Here is a 20,534-nt window from a genome sequence, read left to right on the forward strand (position 1 = left end):
TCATACACTTCAGACTAAAATGAATCCACCTCCATGCTCTTTCTGCCTGACACCCCACAAACATACAAGAGTGCAATAAATGCTTTACGTACGGTGTCCTTTTCTGTGCACATGAGCGACAGTGCAATCTCTGATGTGCTGCAACGTCTGCATGTCCCATAAACTCGTCACCCTTTTCTACCCAAACCGTGCCATCCCTCCCAGACCCCTGTCTCACCGTGGCAGCTGGGATCACCATCTCAGTTGGCTCTGTTCTGACATCGGAGGCAGAGGCTCAAATCAACATCAAAATCAGATGAAGATTTCAAACTCAGTGTCCGGTCCTCCATCCGACTCCAACTCATCTAAATTCTGCAGCATTTGCAATGCTGTCAGTGCGTCCATTCATTTGGTTCGGCGTCCATTCATTTGGTTGTATGTTGTACTCAGTGTCTGATCTGACTCCCCGAGAGGAAATGATCAAGTATTTCATAATAAAATAATTAGAATGCCCACAACACCCACAATTCTTCATCAATACACTATTGTTCTAAATTCAATCATCCTCTTCACCCTCCTCATTCAGGCCAATCAAATGCGATCACCCTCTTCACCCTCTTCATTCCGGTCATTGATGTTCTATCTGGTTTCTATCGCCCATTCACTCATTGACGACAGAATAGCATATTTAACTTGTAATTGTATTATGTTAGTGGTTTTTGCTTAGTAGCCAGAGCAATGCTGACATTTGGAAGTAGAGCTGCAACTTCAGAATATTTAGATTTATTTGACAAAGTTAAGTGTCATAGAAACTGCAGAGTATGCTCTTCCTGATATTATTTAGAAATCTAAATGGTTTACCTGCATGTAAGGATTTGATAAAGTGATGCTCCTTTCCACGCATTTGTCAATTACAAGATGTGCCCATCTCTTCATGTACAAGTTGGCAACTGAAAGGCCTTATATCGTCGCTCACCGGATGATTGTCAATGTAATCTTGTCTATAGACTAAGACTTATTATGAGTGTAGTTTCGCTGGGCCGGCTGAGCAGGCTGACTGGCATTGTTATTGTTTTTTCAGGGGGTAGATCGGCTTTAATAGTGCAGATAGATTGTAGATTCCATCAATGTAATTGTCTGCATCATTTCCAATGCTGACTGGCATTGTTTGTTTCCTGCTCATGAACTTGCGAGGATATATTTAGCATTATTCTAAAGGCCTAATGCAACTTGTTAAAATGTTGTTCTAAATGAAGTCGAGCTCTCTACCCTAATTCGTTCAGTTAGGCCTAACTTAAATTTGATTGTGTAGTAACTTGCACAATTATCGCCCATTCCATCCATTTGTCATTCATTCAGAGAGTTGGCATCGTTTGCCTCCCTCCAGTCATCAACTTGGACAGAGTCAAGGATTTTTTTTATTTTTTTATTTCACCTTTATTTAACCAGGTAGGCTAGTTGAGAACAAGTTCTCATTTGCAACTGCGACCTGGCCAAGATAAGGCATAGCAGTGTGAACAGACAACACAGAGTTACACATGGAGTAAACAATTAACAAGTCAATAACACAGTAGAAAAAAGGGGAGTCTATATACATTGTGTGCAAAAGGCATGAGAAGGTAGGCGAATAATTACAATTATGCAGATTAACACTGGAGTGATAAATGATCAGATGGTTATGTACAGGTAGAGATATTGGTGTGCAAAAGAGCAGAAAAATAAATAAATAAAAACAGTATGGGGATGAGGTAGGTGAATAATGGGTGGGCTATTTACCAATAGACTATGTACAGCTGCAGCGATCGGTTAGCTGCTCAGATAGCAGATGTTTGAAGTTGGTGAGGGAGATAAAAGTCTCCAACTTCAGCGATTTTTGCAATTCGTTCCAGTCACAGGCAGCAGAGAACTGGAACGAAAGGCGGCCAAATGAGGTGTTGGCTTTAGGGATGATCAGTGAGATACACCTGCTGGAGCGCGTGCTACGGATGGGTGTTGCCATCGTAACCAGTGAACTGAGATAAGGCGGAGCTTTACCTAGCATGGACTTGTAGATGACCTGGAGCCAGTGGGTCTGGCGACGAATATGTAGCGAGGGCCAGCCGACTAGAGCATACAAGTCGCAGTGGTGGGTGGTATAAGGTGCTTTAGTGACAAAACGGATGGCACTGTGATAAACTGCATCCAGTTTGCTGAGTAGAGTGTTGGAAGCAATTTTGTAGATGACATCGCCGAAGTCGAGGATCGGTAGGATAGTCAGTTTTACTAGGGTAAGTTTGGCGGCGTGAGTGAAGGAGGCTTTGTTGCGGAATAGAAAGCCGACTCTTGATTTGATTTTCGATTGGAGATGTTTGATATGGGTCTGGATATGTTGATATGGGTCTGGATATGTTTTACATTATTCTGAAGGCCTATTGTAACATGTAGCAGGTTTAATTTACCATTACAATACACCTCATTAGTAGAGTTACAGTAAATAAAACAGACCCATAACAGCTTCTTTTTACAAACTAAAACGTAAAAGCAAATTGTATTAACTTGCAAGTCGTACAGTCAAATGATTTGCTGCTGATAAATAGGCATAACACAACCTCATCATTACACTATTGTCTTTCTAAATGAAATCAACCTCTTCACCCTCCTTATCATTCAGTTAGGCCTAATTTAAATTACATTGTGAAGTAAGGTCCACAATTATCACCCATTCATCCATTTGTCATTCATTCAGTGAGGAGAGAGAGCTACATTAGCACCTGGCTGGGTACCAACGTCCTACAGCACATTGTCTTGGTGGGTTAAGTTAGGAATAGGTGTGAAAAAAACAAGCAAAAAGGCTATAAATACTTTTCTGTTTCTGATTCCAAAATTGTTACGTAAAATACAAACATTTAGGAAAAGTTAGGGAAGGAGCAGGAAATAGCTTTTGGGGGATTCTAGTGTTAAGAGCCTGCTGGTCAGTGGCACTGTAGTTCATGGTCATGGTTCTGATAATGACCCAGGCTTCACTGAACAACCTGATCCTCTTACCCCCTCCCGACCAATCCTTCATACAAGTGGGGAGAGGCAGAGTATGCTTTAGAATTTGCATCAGTGAATGTTAGTTGAGCTTTGTCTAAGCAGTACACACTCAAATATGTTCAAGTACTCATCCACATAAGCACGCACACATGCACGCACACATGCACAGACGCAAACAGTTTAACATTCCAATTTAATTCAGGGGGCTGGTGCAGACAGAATAGTCTATTCCACATTGTGTGTGTGTGTGTGTGTGTGTGTGTGTGTGTGTGTGTGTGTGTGTGTGTGTGTGTGTGTGTGTGTGTGTGTGTGTGTGTGTGTGTGTGTGTGTGTGTGTGTTTGTTTGGGTGGCGGGCTGCTTAGTACTCGGGAAAGCAGATGGAGGAAAAGAGAGAGGGAGAGGACAAGAAGGAGAGAGAGACTGATACGGCAGTAAATAGAGACAGAGAGATAAACAAGAACAGCACTAGCAAGAGAAAAAAAGAAGACAACTTGAGGTGAACCCAGGCAGCAGAGAAAACACCGTGAGAAATAGGAAAGAAACGATCCAGAGAGAAAAAGACAGAAACTACCATTCCTTCCAGCCCTTGTGCTTGTAAACACCCAACAGGAATACTGTTCTTTAGAGAGATACTATACTTCTTAAAGGGCCTCACAATACAAGCTTACAAGCTATGAAATACTATGAGGGTACCTGAAAGTATCAGTCAACTTCTCTGGCTCACTGAACAATGCTAAGAGTAAGAGTATATTCTACAACATTTCCTCTCAATTTTGCACAACAACAGTGTTACTATGAACAAAACAAATCAGAGGACACAAACACCCGCAGGCACCAGGCCAAAATAGTGCAAGATTTCAACAGTTAACAATGGTTTCCCTCTCAGGTCCTTATAGTCCTGAGATCCTCCTCTAGAGGGGTGAGAGGTCAGAGTTTCGGTCAGCTGTCACTCTGCTTAGAGGCACGGAGGATGAGTGACAGGTCACGCACAAACACGCGCACGCACCCACACACACACACACGCACCCACACACACACACACACACACACACACACACACACACACACACACACACACACACACACACACACACACACACACACACACACACACACACACACACACACACACACACACACACACACACACACACACACACACACACACACACGTCCTTCCAGGTCAGTCAGGTCAGGGTCAAGGCAATTACTGCTACTGTGTGTGGCAGGCAGCTCATTCTGACAGACAGCTAATTGAAAGAAAAGTGTTGGGCTACTTATTTCTTAATAAGTGCACTATTTTTGACCAGGGCCCATCGGTAAATAGGGTGCCATTTGTGACTCAACCACTTTGGGCTCCCGTGTGGCGCAGCGGTCTAAGACACTGCATCTCAATGCTAGATGCATCACTACAGACCCAGGTTTGATCCCGGGCTGTGTCACAACCAGCCGTGATAGGGCGGCGCAGAATTGGCCCAGCGTTGTCCGGGTTAGGGGAGGGTTTGGCCAGGGTAGGCCGTCATTGTAAAATAAGAATTTGTTCATAACTGACTGGCCTAGTTAAATAAAGGTTCAATTAAAATTGACTCCCAATGGCTCCTAAATGGCCATTTAGGCTCCCTGCCTGATAGATTGTGAGGCTAATGGTAATGATGGAGGAAAAAAATCAATACAGTTACATATCGGGATATTATTTTTGACGGTAAAGCATATTATATTGTTTTGACAATATACAAAACGTTTTTGCCACCTTTCTAATTGTATCTACTTTAGCAAATGTTTTATACTGAATGTTATCAGATCTTCAACCAAAACCTAAAATTAGATAAAGGGTACCTGAGTGAACAAATAACACAACAATGACATACTTATTTCATTTATTTCATAAACAAAGTTATGCAACACCCAATGCCCCTGTGTGAAAAAGTTATTGCCTCCTTACACCCAGTAACTGGTTATGGCACCTTTAGCTGCAATGACTGCAAACAAACGCTTCCTGCAGTTGTTGATCTCCCACGTCGCTGTGTGTGGTTTTCGCCAGGCATAATGAGACCCATGTCATCCAGAAAGTTAGACTTTTGACTCATCTGTCCATAGAACATTCTTCCAAGAGGCTTGACGATCATCCAGGTGCTTCCATGTGCTTTTTGGCAAACTTGAGTCAACTTTTTGGACAACATGGGTTCCATTATGTCTGGCAAAAACCTAACACTGCTTTCCACAGTAAGAATCTCATACCAACAGTCAAGCATAATGGTGGTAGTGTGATGGTTTGGAGATGCTCAGGACCTGGACGACTTGCCTTAATAGAAGGAACCATGAATTCTGCTCTGTATCAGAGAATTCTACAGGAGAATGTCAGGTCATCCGTCTGTGAGCTGAAGCTGAAGTGCAGCTGGGTCATGCAGCAAGACAATGATCAAAAACACACAATCATGTCTACAAAGCAAAACATTTGAAGTTTTGGAATGGCCTAGTCCAAGTCCTAATCCTAATTGAGATGTTGTTGTAGGACTTGAAACGAGCGGTTCTTGCTTGAAAACCAACAAATGTCGCTGAGCAGTTTAGCATGCAAGAGTGGGCCAACATTTCTCCACAGCGATGTGAGAGACTGATCAACAACTACAGGAAGCATTTGGTTGCAGTCATTGCAGCTAAAGGTGCCACAACCAGTTACTGGGTGTAAGGAGGCAATTACTTTTTCACACAGGGGAATTGGGTGTTGCATAACTTTGTTAATTAAATAGATCAAATAAGTGTACATTTTTAGTTGTTGTTATTTGTAAACTGAGGTTCCTTTATCTAATGTTAGGTTTTGGTTGACGATCTGATTACATTCAGTATAAAAAAATATTCAAAAGTATTCAAAAATCTGAAAAGGGGCAAATGTTTTTGTACAGCACTGTAGTTGGCTGTACCAGAGAAAGGAGAAAGGAGAACGAGAAACCTGTAGGTATAATATTTAGGTCTCCAAGGTTGTGTAAACTCAATGTTCAAATAAACTATTTAATTGGGTTTGTGAGAAACCAATTGATGGTGCCATCTGAAGCTGAAAGGAATTTACGCGCTTGGCATAGCAGCCATCTCACCTCATTTGTTGGATATTAGACTGTCGCTGTGATGTAATTATGTGACAAGATCCTTTTCTCTCCTCTGAGGATTTAGGTATGCGAGTGTGTGTGTAAGAGAGAGAAAGAGAGAGGGGAGAAGGAAGTGTGTGTGTGTGTGTGTGTGTGTGTGTGTCTGTGTGTGTGTGTGTGTGTGTGTGTGTGTGTGTGTGTGTGTGTGTGTGTGTGTGTGTGTGTGTGTGTGTGTGTGTGTGTGTGTGTGTGTGTCAGAGATGTGTGTCAGAGATGTGTGTCAGAGATGTGTGTCAGAGATGTGTGTCTGCGTGTGGTCTGGGGCTGTCAGGCTGTCATTTGTCTGTCATTCTGCCCTCCTCCATTGTGTGACCTGCCTCCAGTCATCCATTGCCCTACTGTTTCTCCTCCACCCACCCATCTCTTCCTGCCTTTAATTCTGCACTCCGCACTCTGTGAATGTATGCATGTGTGTGTGTATGCGTGCATGCGTGTGTTTGTGTGTGTGTGCACTGGCATGTGTGTGTGTGTAAATCTCGATGACCCTCTCTACTTCCTGCTGTCTGTTTGCACTTAGTGTTTGCTACTGCCTGCTGTCTCGAGGACAGTGAGAAACTTCTGTAACATACAGCGTCACATCGGGATGAAGCATATTCTCACACCAATTGACTCCACTAGCAGAGCTCCACTATATAAACTAAACTATGCCTGCTCCCCCTCGAAATAGAGCCAGGGATACACCCAAAGAGATGGACAAAGAAAAAGAAGAAGGGGGAAACAAGTGAGTGAAGGGATAGAGGGATGGAGTGATGGACAGACGCACCCTGGGGTCTAAATAATGAGGCGGCGAGGGAGATGAGGGAGAAAGAAAGAAAGAAAGAAAGAAAGAAAGAAAGAAAGAAAGAAAGAAAGAAAGAAAGAAAGAAAGAAAGAAAGAAAGAAAGAAAGAAAGGAGGCAGAGAGGGAGGGGCAGAGATATTTGTTCAGCTTCGGGAGAGATGTTTGCACAGAGAAATGACCTCAAGATGCATTGAGTCTTACAGAATACTAGGAGAGCTTCCATACAACGAGAGAAGAGGGGACTGGAGAAGATAACTAGTCAATGTCTGCAACCTGCCAACTAAACCAAATAATTGTCAGAGCTAGATAGTGTGAACAAAATGACGACAGCTGCGGTAATAGTCGTCATAGTGAAGGTTAATCTGTACGACAGTAATCCTCAGCTGTCTTTAGCTCCACAAGGACATGTATTGGATATGTGAGAGAGTGATGTGATAGAGATAAATACAACAACAGAGGACTGCATATGTTCTGTTAGCAATATGAACCTCTGTCTATTTTCTAAGATCTCTGCCTTCTGTTCAATTCTTTCTGTTCTGTTCTAAAAGTAGAAATACAGTGATTCTAGTTCTATTGGTTTTAACTCCATGGTTCTAACTGTCAGGCCTGGCCGAGTGAGCTCAGCTAACCAACATGTCCCCATGCAGAATGCCTCTGTGATGCTGATGAGAGAAATGAGACACAGGAGGAGATACAGCTCAGGAGAGATGGAGTAAGAAGGAGGACACAGTGAGCAAGAGAAAGTGTGAGAAGTGGAGATTGAAATAAAGAGAGAGAAAAAAAGGAATAAAAAGCTGTGGAGTTAAAAGGACAGGACACACTGTGAGGTAGACAGAAAGCCAGGGATATACCTCAAGAAAGAAAGAGAGATGTAGACGGAAAATAAAATAAATAAAAAACAGTGCATGGTGGTGGCATATCCCCTGATTAATCTGCTCATTAGAATGTATCCCACGGCTTATTATTCCATTAATAATCCATTGTGTGAAGGGCTGTCTGACGCAGAGAGAGACACAAAGAGAGAGAGAGAGAGAAAGAGGGATAGAAAGCGCAAGATAGAGAGGCGTCTCACCTCGCCTCCCAGACACAGATTAACTTCCCAGGAGCCTGGAGAGTCACGAATTGCCCTGCAGTGAGGGAGCACATTTACCTTGTGTATTGAGTATAGCGGTGGAGGGCACATTAAAGAACGGGCACAGACACTCCCATATATAGCGTGCACGCCCCATAGATGTGGAAGTTCACAGTCATCTGCCTGTTCATGTTCATTACCTGCACCATGGATTAAATAGTCTAAACGTATCTTTCTGTGTCCTTGTTATTGGATTGTACTTTCACCATGTCACGGACATAATACTGGCATCGAAGCGGATTCGGACTGGAATGTTTTGAAGAGGTTTAATGAGTAAACGTCAAAGTGTATTTTCCTTTTCCGACGCTATCATGGCTTTGATTGGGAAGATTGAGTTTGTTGATGAAAAGGATAGCTACTGGGAGGAGTACATTGAAAGGCTGGAATGTGTTTCGTAGATAATGACATTGATAACGCCAAACAGAAACCCATTGTGCTGATGAGCGTGTTGTCTACATTACATTCTCTTCTCAATCCAGCCCTCCCTACTGCAAAGAGTTATGATGATATAGTGGCATCTCTGTCAGACATTGTGCATATATTTCATTTTAATAACTGTAAACAAAAGGCAGATCAGAATAACTCCAGTTTTATTGCTGGGCTGAGCCGGATTTCGGTGCACTGTAATTTTGTAGATCAGCTGGATGTGGGGGGGGGGGCATAATTCCATACAGCTGTGGGTTTAGTGCGGCAACCTGTCTCCAATGCAAACGAAGGGGACATATACACTATATACACAAAAGTATGTGGATACCCCTTCAAATTAGTGGTTTCGGCTATTGCTGACAGGTGAATAAAATCAAGCACACAGCCATGCAATCTGCATAGACAAACACTGGCAGTAGAATGGGCTTACTGAAGAAGAGCTCAGTGACTTTGAACTGGACACCGTCATAGGATGCCACCTTTCCAACAAGTCGTAATACTTCTTCCCTGCAAGAGCTAACCCAATCAACTGTAAGTGCTGTGGAAAAGTGGAAACGTCTAGGAGCAGCAATGGCTCAGCCAGAATTCTTGCAAGACAATGGGTATTAAGACAATGGTCACAGGCCCAGTTAAAGACGCGGGGTAGAATTTTGGTGGATGTGAGCTATCGAGGTGACCCCCAGCAGAGACCCCTGCAAAACTCCCCAGATTCGATTATCAAGGAGCATGAAAAGCTTTAAAGCTTTCCAGGGGTTTTTGGGCTTTACAGGGGGCACCCTGTGTCCATAGCCAATCGACCCTAAGTTCTTTAAAACTCGACCAGTACCTTTCAATCTCCGGCCGAAGGTATGAGGCTCTGGAGAAACTGCAGTGGTCCCTGATGTTTACCCCTTGCCAACGCTGGCTGAGCTGTTTGCGACGTTGGCAGGAGGGGTGGTGTCTACAAAGCTGGATATAAGACAAACCTACCAGCATCTAGCTTTGGATGATGATGCAAGGGAGCTCCTGAATATCAACACACACCGGGGGCTTTTTAGAGCGACAAAGTACCAGTTTGGAGTGTCCAGAGTGGTGGCGATTTTTTCAGTGCTACATGGACACCTTGCTAGCAGGCATCACAGGGGTCCAGGCATATCTGGATGACATACTGATTACATGCCGGACCCTGGAATAGCATAACTCTTGTGGGCAGAGAGGAATCAGACGCCACAACAGCCCCATATCACCCATCCTCCAATGGCCAAGCTGAACGCATGGTTCAGACAACCAAGGAGGCTCTGTCTGGGATCTCGGTGAGTGACTGGCAGACCCGACTGTCAAGGTTCCTGCTGTCTAATCATGTTACACCCGTGGCTACTACTGGGAAGAGTCCAGTAATTAACAGGCGATTGACAACTGCCTTAGACTGGCTGCTTCGCAAGTGAAATGCATCTAAGGCAGGGGGATGATGCAGACAGGGGGCCACGGTCATTTAAGGCATTTTGAACCTGACGAGCTACTCTAGAGGCCCTAAGTGAGTCCCTGCAGTCATGGAAAAAGCCATTGGACCGGTTTCTTACAGGACTCGGACACCTAACGGTCAGGTGCACCGACGCCATGTGGATCAGCTGCTGGGCCAGGAGGCAGCAGCCCCCTTTGCTGCCACTTCCTTCTTCCCAGGCCTGGATGCTCTGGACACCACTCCTTTAGGTGGCAGAAGAGTGCCAAATCCAGAGCCAAACCCTGATACTCAGCCCCAACTTGCAGCTGAGCCCTTTCCGGCCGCAATTGGAGTGTCACCTCCACAAGCACAGGGGTTGCCGCCAGAGACTATTCAGGCACCTCCCTCACCACGCCCAGTTGGGTTGCGCCGCCCTCCCCAATGTTATGGGGAATCCATTATGTGACTGGAGGAAAGGACTGTTGTGTATTGAGTATAGTGGTGGTGGGCACAGACATTCCCATATATCGCATCGATTTCTTAAAAATGTGAAATTCAGTTACATACAGTATGACTTCTCCCATAGTGAGGCCTAGCCACAGAGTGTATAGAGGAATGGTATGCTGTCTCTATCCCAGGCCCATGTCCTCATTACCTGGGGCCTCTGACCTCATTACCTCGGGCCCCTGAGGGTCCACTGACTCACCCCTAGGAGAAGGCCATTACAACCATCACAGCCACTGCCTTAGAAACACCTGGTCTCAGTCTCAAATGGCTCCCTATTCTCTACATTGTGTGGTTCTTTTGACCATGACCCTGTAGTGCACTGTTGAGATGTGATGTGTCTGTATCTGTTGTGTCTTGTAGTTAATTTGCTGTTGTATTGATTTATTGAATTTTTATGTTTGTGAGTTGTTTGTTCTCAGGGCACCATTGTGAATGTCTCAATTGGGTTCCTCTGAGTAAATGAAAGTGAAATACAATACAGAGAACAGGGCAACGCTTGGGAAAGCAGCCATAATGTATGCTTTCCCTGTGCAATGTAAAGTAATAAATTAGCACTTTATTGGGGTATATATATTTGTAATTTAGTAGTGGCTTTTATCCAAAGCGACTTACAGTCATGAGAGCATGTGTTTTAAACATAAGGTTGGTCACAGGAATTGAACCAAATATCCCAGTGCTGCAAGCACTGTGCTCTATCAACTGAGCTACAGTGGACCGGAACATTCTGTTGGCCTACAGCAAGTGTTGTTCTTTTTTATTCCAAACGGTAACTAATGCTTTAAAAGTTAATGGTAGAAAACTCCCACCTTTATCCCTCAACAGTGCCATATCTATGAGCAAAAGGGATATTTGTCTAAGATATTAAATCTACAAAAGAGTCTGCAGCGAGTTCCTTGCGTAACATTTTGGTTTGGAGCTGTGGGGTTGCAGTGGGGGGGTGAGACATGGTCTCTGTGTGTATGTGTCACTGATATGATTCTGAGCAAATAGTATGGTCCAATACCTCCGGACCCAAGGTGATGTGAGCTGCTGTCTTATTTACCTGTCTTTAAATTCAGAGGAATCAATTTGAGTCCACTGCCCCGGAACCAAACATCCCCATCAGAGGAAGATTTACAGACACAGATGTCTTCTTCACCATCCAAGGATAGGAGGGATGCATTTAATTAATTTGGCCTATTATCTCCTGGGGGGTCCCAGATTAAATTGGTAGAGCATTCTCACTCATGGGTGCAACAAATATAGCCCCTAACAAGGCACTCCTCCAAATATGTTAATGAGACAAAAACAACAATACCCTGCACCCACTAGTGGATATGATACGGTACTGTATTATGTGGGGAGGAATTACAGTACCATTTAAAATACAACAATTTTCCCACAATGCACCATTATTTATAGCCGGGATCATCAACTAGATTCAGCTGCGGGCGATTTTTTCTTGAGCACACGGTCGGGCGGCGGAACATACAGTATATATAAGTAATTACATATAATTTGTAGACTGCAAATTGACCGCAAGAAGCCCAAACAGATATAATGTTTGACTAAAACATAATCATTTCAAACCTTTCATACATTTGTATACGATCACATCTCTCTATTATGCATGGGAATACTTGGGAACAGATTTCTTCAATTAAAATCACTTGGAGATTATTTCCTAGGTGTTTTTACAGTCTTATGTCCAACAGTTATACTTTTTTTGCTCTGAAAACATGGGGGACCAAATAAAACCATTGGCCAGCAGGCTGCTGAGTAACCCTGCTGGGTAACCCTGACCTACAGTATGCTGCATTTTTTTTTATACTGTTGATAATATCTAAAATGACTGTATAAATTACAGTTTTCCATTACAGTGTGGGTATGTAGAGTATGAGATACATACGAAAAAGGAGCACGAACAGAAAGTGTCTAAAATGGCACTCAAACTCCCAGACAAGATTTGAGAATAACAGGTGAGTCTTACCTTGGCGATCTGGACACACCAGTTGAGCAGCAGCTGGGAGCCGATGTTGTCCTTGTGTTCGTGGACGTAATCAAGCAGGCAGCCATGGGGCATGAGCTGGGTGACCAGCTGGATGGTTGGGCTCAGGCAGACCCCCAGGAGACGGACCAGGTGAGGGTGTTCCATGCTGGCCATAATCAGAGCCTCCTGGGGAACACACACAGGAACTCAGGCCCACGCAGAGACCATACAGTACATTCACCAATTTTGTCAAAATGTTGTTATTAACATAGCCTTATTCTGTCCAATGTTCTCTACCTATATAGTACTCAAAATACGACAATTCATCTTAAGTTAAAAAATAATACAATATAAAAATTGCTGGCAACCATTCAAACCAGTGTTCGGAACTTTAAAGGGAGTGTAGCACTTATTTCTCAATTCCAGAAACACATAAAACAGTAACTTAGAGCACCCCAAGTCAACATTCCCAAATGACAAACTCTTAAATCAATTGTAATAATATTATGTTGTTCTAAAAGTTGGGTTTGAGGTTCTCTAAATCAACTCTAACTTTAGAAAAACCTCCACAAAACCTCCCCGCAGTCAGCATCACACAATGAATAAAAAACAGTAAAAAGTGGGATACATTTGTTGAGAATGAGGTGGACGAATTGGTCGTCAAATTATCAATCTGCGGAGCAGGTTTATTTCATGGCAACTTCCAAGGCAACCACCAATGGAAGGAGTGCTTCAGCAAGAAGTTGCTTCTCAAAGTGGATGCTGTCCCTACCATCAATGGCTTCTAAAGCAACTCAAACAGCCAGCGGCACCAGCAGAGACCGAGCATTATCATGGACTTCAGTGAGCATGGAAGTCAACTGGGTAAGTGAAAGAGATAGCTTGCTATGCTAACGTTAGCTAGAGCAAGTGCATTTAGCTCATGTCTTTAATCTAAATAACACTGATAAAACTAAGCAAATGTAAACACGTCTGCCAGCTGTTGGTAGCTAACAGCTGATGCTGTCATACTATAGATCAGGGATGGGCAGCTGGCAGCCCCGCGGGCCTGCTTTTGTAGGCCTACGGATACATTTCCAAAAACAAAAAAACATATATATATATATTTTCTTTTTTAGGAAGTCAGTTGGGGTTTCAACTTAATGTTAAGAGTTAAAATAGTAGAATATACAAGGTGTACAAGGTTCACTGACAGTCACTCAATTAGCCAATGTCAAAAAAAATTGGGGGATTGGTAAATTAGACTAGCCAGAAATACAATGAACTATTTGCAGTATTACTGCAAAAATGGAAGAGGAAAGTGGAAGGAGGGAAAAGTAAGGAACTTGTCTGTCGGCCCATGATTGGTTAAAATTGTGATCAATTAAAAAGTATACCCGTTTAATTTCAGGACCAAACAATTTACAGCCGTGCAATATACAGTTGAAGTGGGAAGTTTACATACACTTAGGTTGGAGTCATTAAAACTAGTTTACATACACTTAGGTTGGAGTCATTAAAACTAGTTTACATACACTTAGGTTGGAGTCATTAAAACTAGTTTACATACACTTAGGTTGGAGTCATTAAAACTAGTTTACATACACTTAGGTTGGAGTCATTAAAACTAGTTTACATACACTTAGGTTGGAGTCATTAACTAGTTTTTCAACCACTCCACACATCTCTTGTAGTTGTAGACCTCCAAAAGTCTGGTTCATCCTTGGTAGCAATTTCCAAATGCCCGAAGGAACCACGTTCATCTGTACAAACAATAGTATGCAATTATAAACACCATGGGACAAAGCAGCCGTCATACTGCTCAGGAAGGAGACGCGTTCTGTCTCCTAGAGGTGAGCGTACTTTAGTGCGAAAAGTGCAAATCAATCCCAGAACAACAGCAAAGGATCTTGTGAAGATGCTGGAGGAAACAGTTACAAAAGTATCTGTATCCACAGTAAAACGAGTCCTATATCGACATAACCTGAAAGGCCACTCAGCAAGGAAGAAGGCACTGCTCCAAAACCACCATAAAAAAGCCAGACTACGGTTTGAAACTGCACATGGGGACAAAGATCGTACTTTTTGGAGAAATGTCCTCTGGTCTGATGAAACAAAAATAGAACTGTTAGGCCATAATGAACTTTGCTATGTTTGGAGGAAAAAGGGGGATGCTTGCAAGCCAAAGAACACCATCCCAACCATGAAGCATGGGGGTGGCAGCATCATGTTGTGGGGGTGCTTTGCTGCAGGAGAAACTGGTGCACTTCACAAAAATTAAGCAACATCTCAAGACATCAGTCAGGAAGTTAAATCTTGGCCGCAAATGGGTCTTTCAAATGGATAATGACCCCAAGCATACTTCCAAAGTTGTGGCAAAATGGCTTAAGGACAACAAAGTCAAGGTACTGGAGTGGCCATCACAAAGCCCTGACCTCAATCCTACAGAAAACGTGGGCAGAACTGAAAAAGCATTTGCGAGCAAGAAGGCCTACAAACCTGACAGGAGGAATGGGCCAAAATTAACCCAACTCATTTTGGGAAGCTTGTGGAAGGCTTCCTGAAACGTTTGACCCAAGTTAACCAATTTAAAGGCAATGCTACCATATACTAATTGAGTGTATGTAAACTTCTGACCCAGTGGAAATGTGATGAAAGAAATAAAAGCTGAAATAAATCATTCTCTCAACTATAATTCTGACATTTCACATTCTTAAAATAAAGTGGTGATCCTAACTGACGTAAGACAGGGAATTGTTACTAGGGTTAAATGTCAGGAACTGTGAAAAAACTGAGTGTAAATGTACTTGGCTAAGGTGTATGTAAACTTTGGACTTCAACTGCAGACTGCAAAATAGTTGGGACAAGATTTTTGACATAACGTTTCCATGGCACATGGTTTATGAATTGATACGCAAAACGACACCGGATTTTTAAATTTAAATGATTATACTAAATTCTTGCATCCAGTAGACTGTTATTTATATGGGGGATACAACCTTCCCAGCTCATTAGATTTTGCTGCGAAGAGACTGAATCGTTAGATCATTTGTTTTGGTACTGTCCATATGTAGCTTGTTTTTGGTCACAGGTCCAGGAATGGCTGAAGAATTGCAACATTTACCTGGAGCTAACCCTGCAGATCGCACTACTGGGTGATCTGAAAAGTCATAGTCAATCAATCAATAATATAATAATACTTTTAGCAAAAATGTTTATTTTCAATTAAAAATCTGTAGAAACAATGAGAATAGAAAGGTTCAGATCTTTTGTGAAACATCACATTACAGTTGAAAAATATATGTCAAATATAAATCCAACATGGATGGTGTTAAGAGATAGATGGGAGGGGTTGAATGGAGCTGAAGGTTGGGACTAATAACAACAAATAATGACACTAAAGTAAAACATACCGTGTCCGTAAACCGTATATGGGTTAAGAGCTTACGTGAAGGAGCACAGTTTGAAAGATATGACAAAAATTAATCAAACCAGATGGGCATCAGAAATAGATGGGAGACTCATATAAAACTCATATTTTAGACTGGACTTTTATTGTCCCCAGCACAAGGTGCACCTGTGTAATGAGCAAGCTGTTTAATCAGTTTCTTGATATGCCACACCTGTTAGGTGGATGGATTATCTTGGTAAAGGAGAAATGCTCACTAACAGGGATGTAAAGAAATTTGTGCATATTTTTTGGGGCTGAGAAATAAGCTTTTTGTGCGTATGGAACATTTCTGTGATATTTTATTTCAGCTCATGAAACATCAGACCAATACTTTTCATGTTGCTAGATATATTAGTGATATTTTGTTCAGTGTAGTTAAGTTTGTCACTGGTATGCGCTTGGGAGGAGAGAATTCACTTTCTGTTTCATCTGCTGCTGGCTTGCTAATCAAATATGTATTTCCACTTGTTTATTTTTATTCTATAAAGATTGTCATTGTGTCAATATGTTGTGAATATTGGAGAAAAATCCTCGCAGCCGTATTCCATACTAAAAAGTGAAGTGCCCCTTACATAGATATTATACATAGACATTACCATCTTACGTTTGGGGCTTTCCGCCAGTCTTCATGGTTTTTACATGCAGGGAGTATAAATTGTTTACTTTTTCTTGTTAGAACCCATGTATATGACACATTATAAACTGGGTAGTTCGAGCCCTGAATGCTGATTGGCTGACAGCCATGGTAAAGCAGACCGTATACCACGGGTATGAGAAAACATGTATTTTTGCTGATCTAATTACATTGGTAACCAGTTTATAATAACAATAAGGCACCTCGGGGGTTTGTGGTAGATGGGAAATATACCACAGCTAAGGGCTGTATCCAGGCCCTCCACGTTGGGTCGTGCATAAGAACAGCCCTTAGCTATGATATATTGGCATATATCACACTCCCTGGGCCTTATTGCTTAAATTACAACACCAACACATAAATATACTACATGACCAAGAGTGTGTGGACACCTGATCATCGAACATCTCATTCCAAAATCATGGGCATTAATATGGAGTTGGTCCCCTCTTTGGTGACATAACAGCCTCCACTCTTCTGGGAAGGCTTTCCACTAGATGTTGGAACATTGCTGTGGGGACTTGCTTCTATTCAGCCACAAGAGCATTAGTGAGGTCGGCACTGATGTTGGGAAATTAGGCATGAATCGCAGTCCGCATTCTAATTCATCCCAAAAGGTGTTCGATGGGGCAGAGGTCAGGGTTCCGTGCAGGCCTGTCAAGTTCTTCCACACAAATCTCATCCCCAAACTGTTTCAGAGTTGAGTTGGAAGCACAGAATGGTCTAGAAATAATATAATTTTATGCTGTAGCGTTACAATTTGCTTTCACTGGAACTAAGGGGCCTAAACCAAACCATGAAAAACAGCCCCAGACCATTATTCCTCATCCACCAAACTTTACAGTTGGCATTATGCATTCAGGCAGGTAACGTTCTCATGGTTTCTGCCAAACAAAGATTTGTCAGTCGGACTACCAGATGGTGAGGTATGATTCATCACTCCAGAGAAAGTTTTTCCACTGAGTGCAATGGCGTCAAGCATTAACACCACACCAGCCAACGTTTGGCATTGCACATGGTGATCTTAGGCTTGTGTGCGGCTGCTCGGCCATGGAAACCCATTTAATGAAGCTTCCAACAAACAGTTATTGTGGTGACGTTGCTTCCAGAAGCAGTTTGGAACTCTGTAGTGAGCATTGCAACCGAGGACAGGAGATTTTAATGCCCTGCGCACTTCAGCACTCGGCTGTCCTGTTCTGTGAGCTTTTGTGGCCTACCACTTTGTGGCTGAGCCGTTTTCGAACAACAAAAATATGAAAATTTAATCACCCAATTATCAAGATACATACAGTACATACTAGCACTCACAAACGTGCACACAGCCACCAGCAGTACAGCCTATTAGTGTTAGCATTGATGAATGTGAGTGTGAATGTGAGTGTCAGTGTGTCTGTGTGTACGTTCAATTGCCCGTTTCTATGTGTTTATACAGATCTAGATACAATGGGATCACAGCAATTTAACAAAACAAAACCTAGGTACACCATTTTCATAAACAATGGAGGTTTAGACCAATAGCTTTTATATTGCAGTAATAAAGAAGGGCCCAGAGCTGTGGTTAGGTCTCCAAAAGGAATAACTCCATGCCGCAGCACACACAGGCATTCACACACACACACACACACACACACACAAACACACACACACACACACACACACACACACACACACACACACCGACTTCCAGAATACCACGGAGTTGACAGTTAACTTAATGAGTATTCATCCTCCTGCTATGCTGCTAGCTGCAGGAGGGAACAAGGCTGCTGCTCATTGGCCAAACCTCGCCAGGGGCCATCTCCACGTCTGTGTGTGTGTCTCTGTGTGTGTCCTTGTGTGTTTGCGTGTGTCTCTCCTCGTCCAAGACATGTGCCACTGCGTTTTGATTGCTGTTTAAATGAAGAAGCTGTGTGCAGACTCTTCCCATATCCTCCATGTCAGGACGGGAGGAGAGCAGAGGGAGGGGTACGGAGGGAGGAAGATGGAGGGAGGAGAGCGGCGGAAGGAGAACTCAGGGAGAAGAACTAAGGGAGGAAAGTAAAGGGAGGGGGAAGAACGGACAGAGGCAGGCAGAGGGAGGAGAGCGGAGTGAGGAGAGCAGAGGGAGGCAGCTCCTAAAAAAGCAACATCGGTCTGAAGCTTGCCGCTGAAGTCTGTCTCTCCAGCCGTGTAAGTTTGCTTCCCAAATGGCACTCTATTACCTTACTAGTGCATTAACTTTTAAAATAGTGAACTACTGTATATAGTAAATAGGTTGCCATTTGGAATGTAGACTCCTCTTCCCCTACCTCTCCATGTTGATCCCTCCTGTTTAGTCAATTAAATCTGAAGGTCTTCCTCCCCCCTCCTTACCCCCTCCTCCGCAATGCTGTCCTCCAGCTGAGAGGTGGCTTTCCCACCAGCTCCGGCAGCAGAGAGACTCAGGGCAAGACGTGGTTTCATCTACTATTTAAAATAATTTCAATTACTGTGCCTAATTGCGCTGGCCTGTTGCAATTTAACCAATAGAATAGTACACTCCAGGCAGGGTAAAGCAAGTAAAAGATTGAAAGATTTCAAATAGTATTTGAAACCAGGTCTACTGAGCACCATCGGGACGAATGGAAGAGAGGAGGGGAGAAGAGAGTAGATGAGAGGAGGAGAGAAGAGGAGAGTACAGAGGGAGGAGAGGAGAGAAACAGACGAGGGAGGAAGCGAGGGGAGAAGAGTTCATTAGGGTGGTGCACAGCTGCTGAAATTGTGGGGAAGGCCCAGCCTGCCTCCTCCTAGGTCCGTCACTCAAGACTGCCCGCAAAGACATGCGCTACGTACTGCACACACAAACACACACACACACACTCACCACATGAAGGACATGCACGCACATGTGTACACACACATCAAAGCAGGATGATAAAAATGTAAAGACAAACATGCAGATGAAAACACCAGTGTAAATGGGGGAGGGGGGATTTCACCAATGTTGCATTACCAACCTAGTAGATAACATCATTTTACTTTTAACATGGTTCCTTTTGAAATAAATGATGAATGTTTAATGAATAGACGGGGAATTGTATTTGTCAGCCATAGTCCTGTGTGTACGGTATTTAGTATTTATCAGGATCCCCATTAGTTCCTACCAAAGCAGCAGCTACTCTTCCTGGGGTCCAAACACATCATACCATGTTTTTTTAATAAATAAAACAGTGCATCATAAAACATCATTACACCACTATATACAATGCATTCGATAAGTATTCAGACCGCTTGACTTTTTCCACATTTTGTTACTATACAGACTTATTCTACAATGGATTAAACTACAAAGAATTTCCATATCAATCTACACACAATACCCGATAATGACAAAGCAAAAACAGCTTTGTGCAAATGTATTATAAATAAAAACAGAAATACTTTATTTACATAAGTATTCAGACCCTTTGATATGAGCCTTGAAATTGAGCTCAGGTACATCCTTTTCATTGATCACTTTCTTTTATTTTTGTATTTAACCTTTATTTAACTAGGCAAGTCAGTTAAGAACCAATTCGTATTTACAATGACGGCCGACCATCATCCATCTACAACTTGATTGGAGTCCACCTATGGTAAATTCAATTGATTGGACATATAAAGTCCCACAGTTGACAGTGCATATCACAGCAAAAACAAAAACAGCAAAGTACAGAGGGATCCTTGATGAAAACCTGCACCAGAGTGCTCAGGACCTCAGACAGGGCCGAAGGTTCACCTTCCAACAGGACAACGACCCTAAGCACACAGCCAAGACAAAGCAGGAGTGGCTTCGGGACAAGTCTCTCAATATCCTTGAGTGGCCCAGCCAGAGCCCGGACTTAAACCCGAATTAACATCTCTGGAGATACCTGAAAATAGCTGCACAGCTTGTAGCTTCATACCCTAGAAGACTCAAGGCTGTAATCGTTGCCAAAGGTGCTTCAATAAAGTACTGAGTAAAGGGTCTGAATACTTATGTAAATGTCATATTTCAGCTTATTTTATTTTATACATTTGCCCCCAACAAAAAAAACAGTTCTTGCTTTGTCATTATGGGGTATAGTGTGTAGATTGATGAGGGAAAAAAACTATTTAATCAAT

At 42.8% G+C, this 20,534-nt stretch overlaps 1 protein-coding gene across 1 annotated transcript in view; it reads right to left on the bottom strand.

Annotated features, from left to right (window-relative positions):
- LOC110502092 (receptor tyrosine-protein kinase erbB-4) overlaps window positions 1–20,534 on the bottom strand; it is a 108,021-nt gene that overhangs the window by 45,982 nt on the left and 41,505 nt on the right. The window contains exons 7-8 of the mRNA XM_036959590.1: window positions 12,341–12,555; window positions 10,033–10,156 (exon numbers count right to left, since the gene is read on the bottom strand). Of these exons, the coding sequence (XP_036815485.1) occupies window positions 10,033–10,156; window positions 12,341–12,555 (339 nt within the window). The remainder of the gene's footprint in view (window positions 1–10,032; window positions 10,157–12,340; window positions 12,556–20,534) is intronic.

This window comes from Oncorhynchus mykiss, chromosome 22 (genome assembly GCF_013265735.2).
Source record: "Oncorhynchus mykiss isolate Arlee chromosome 22, USDA_OmykA_1.1, whole genome shotgun sequence".
NCBI classification, from domain to species: domain Eukaryota; kingdom Metazoa; phylum Chordata; class Actinopteri; order Salmoniformes; family Salmonidae; genus Oncorhynchus; species Oncorhynchus mykiss.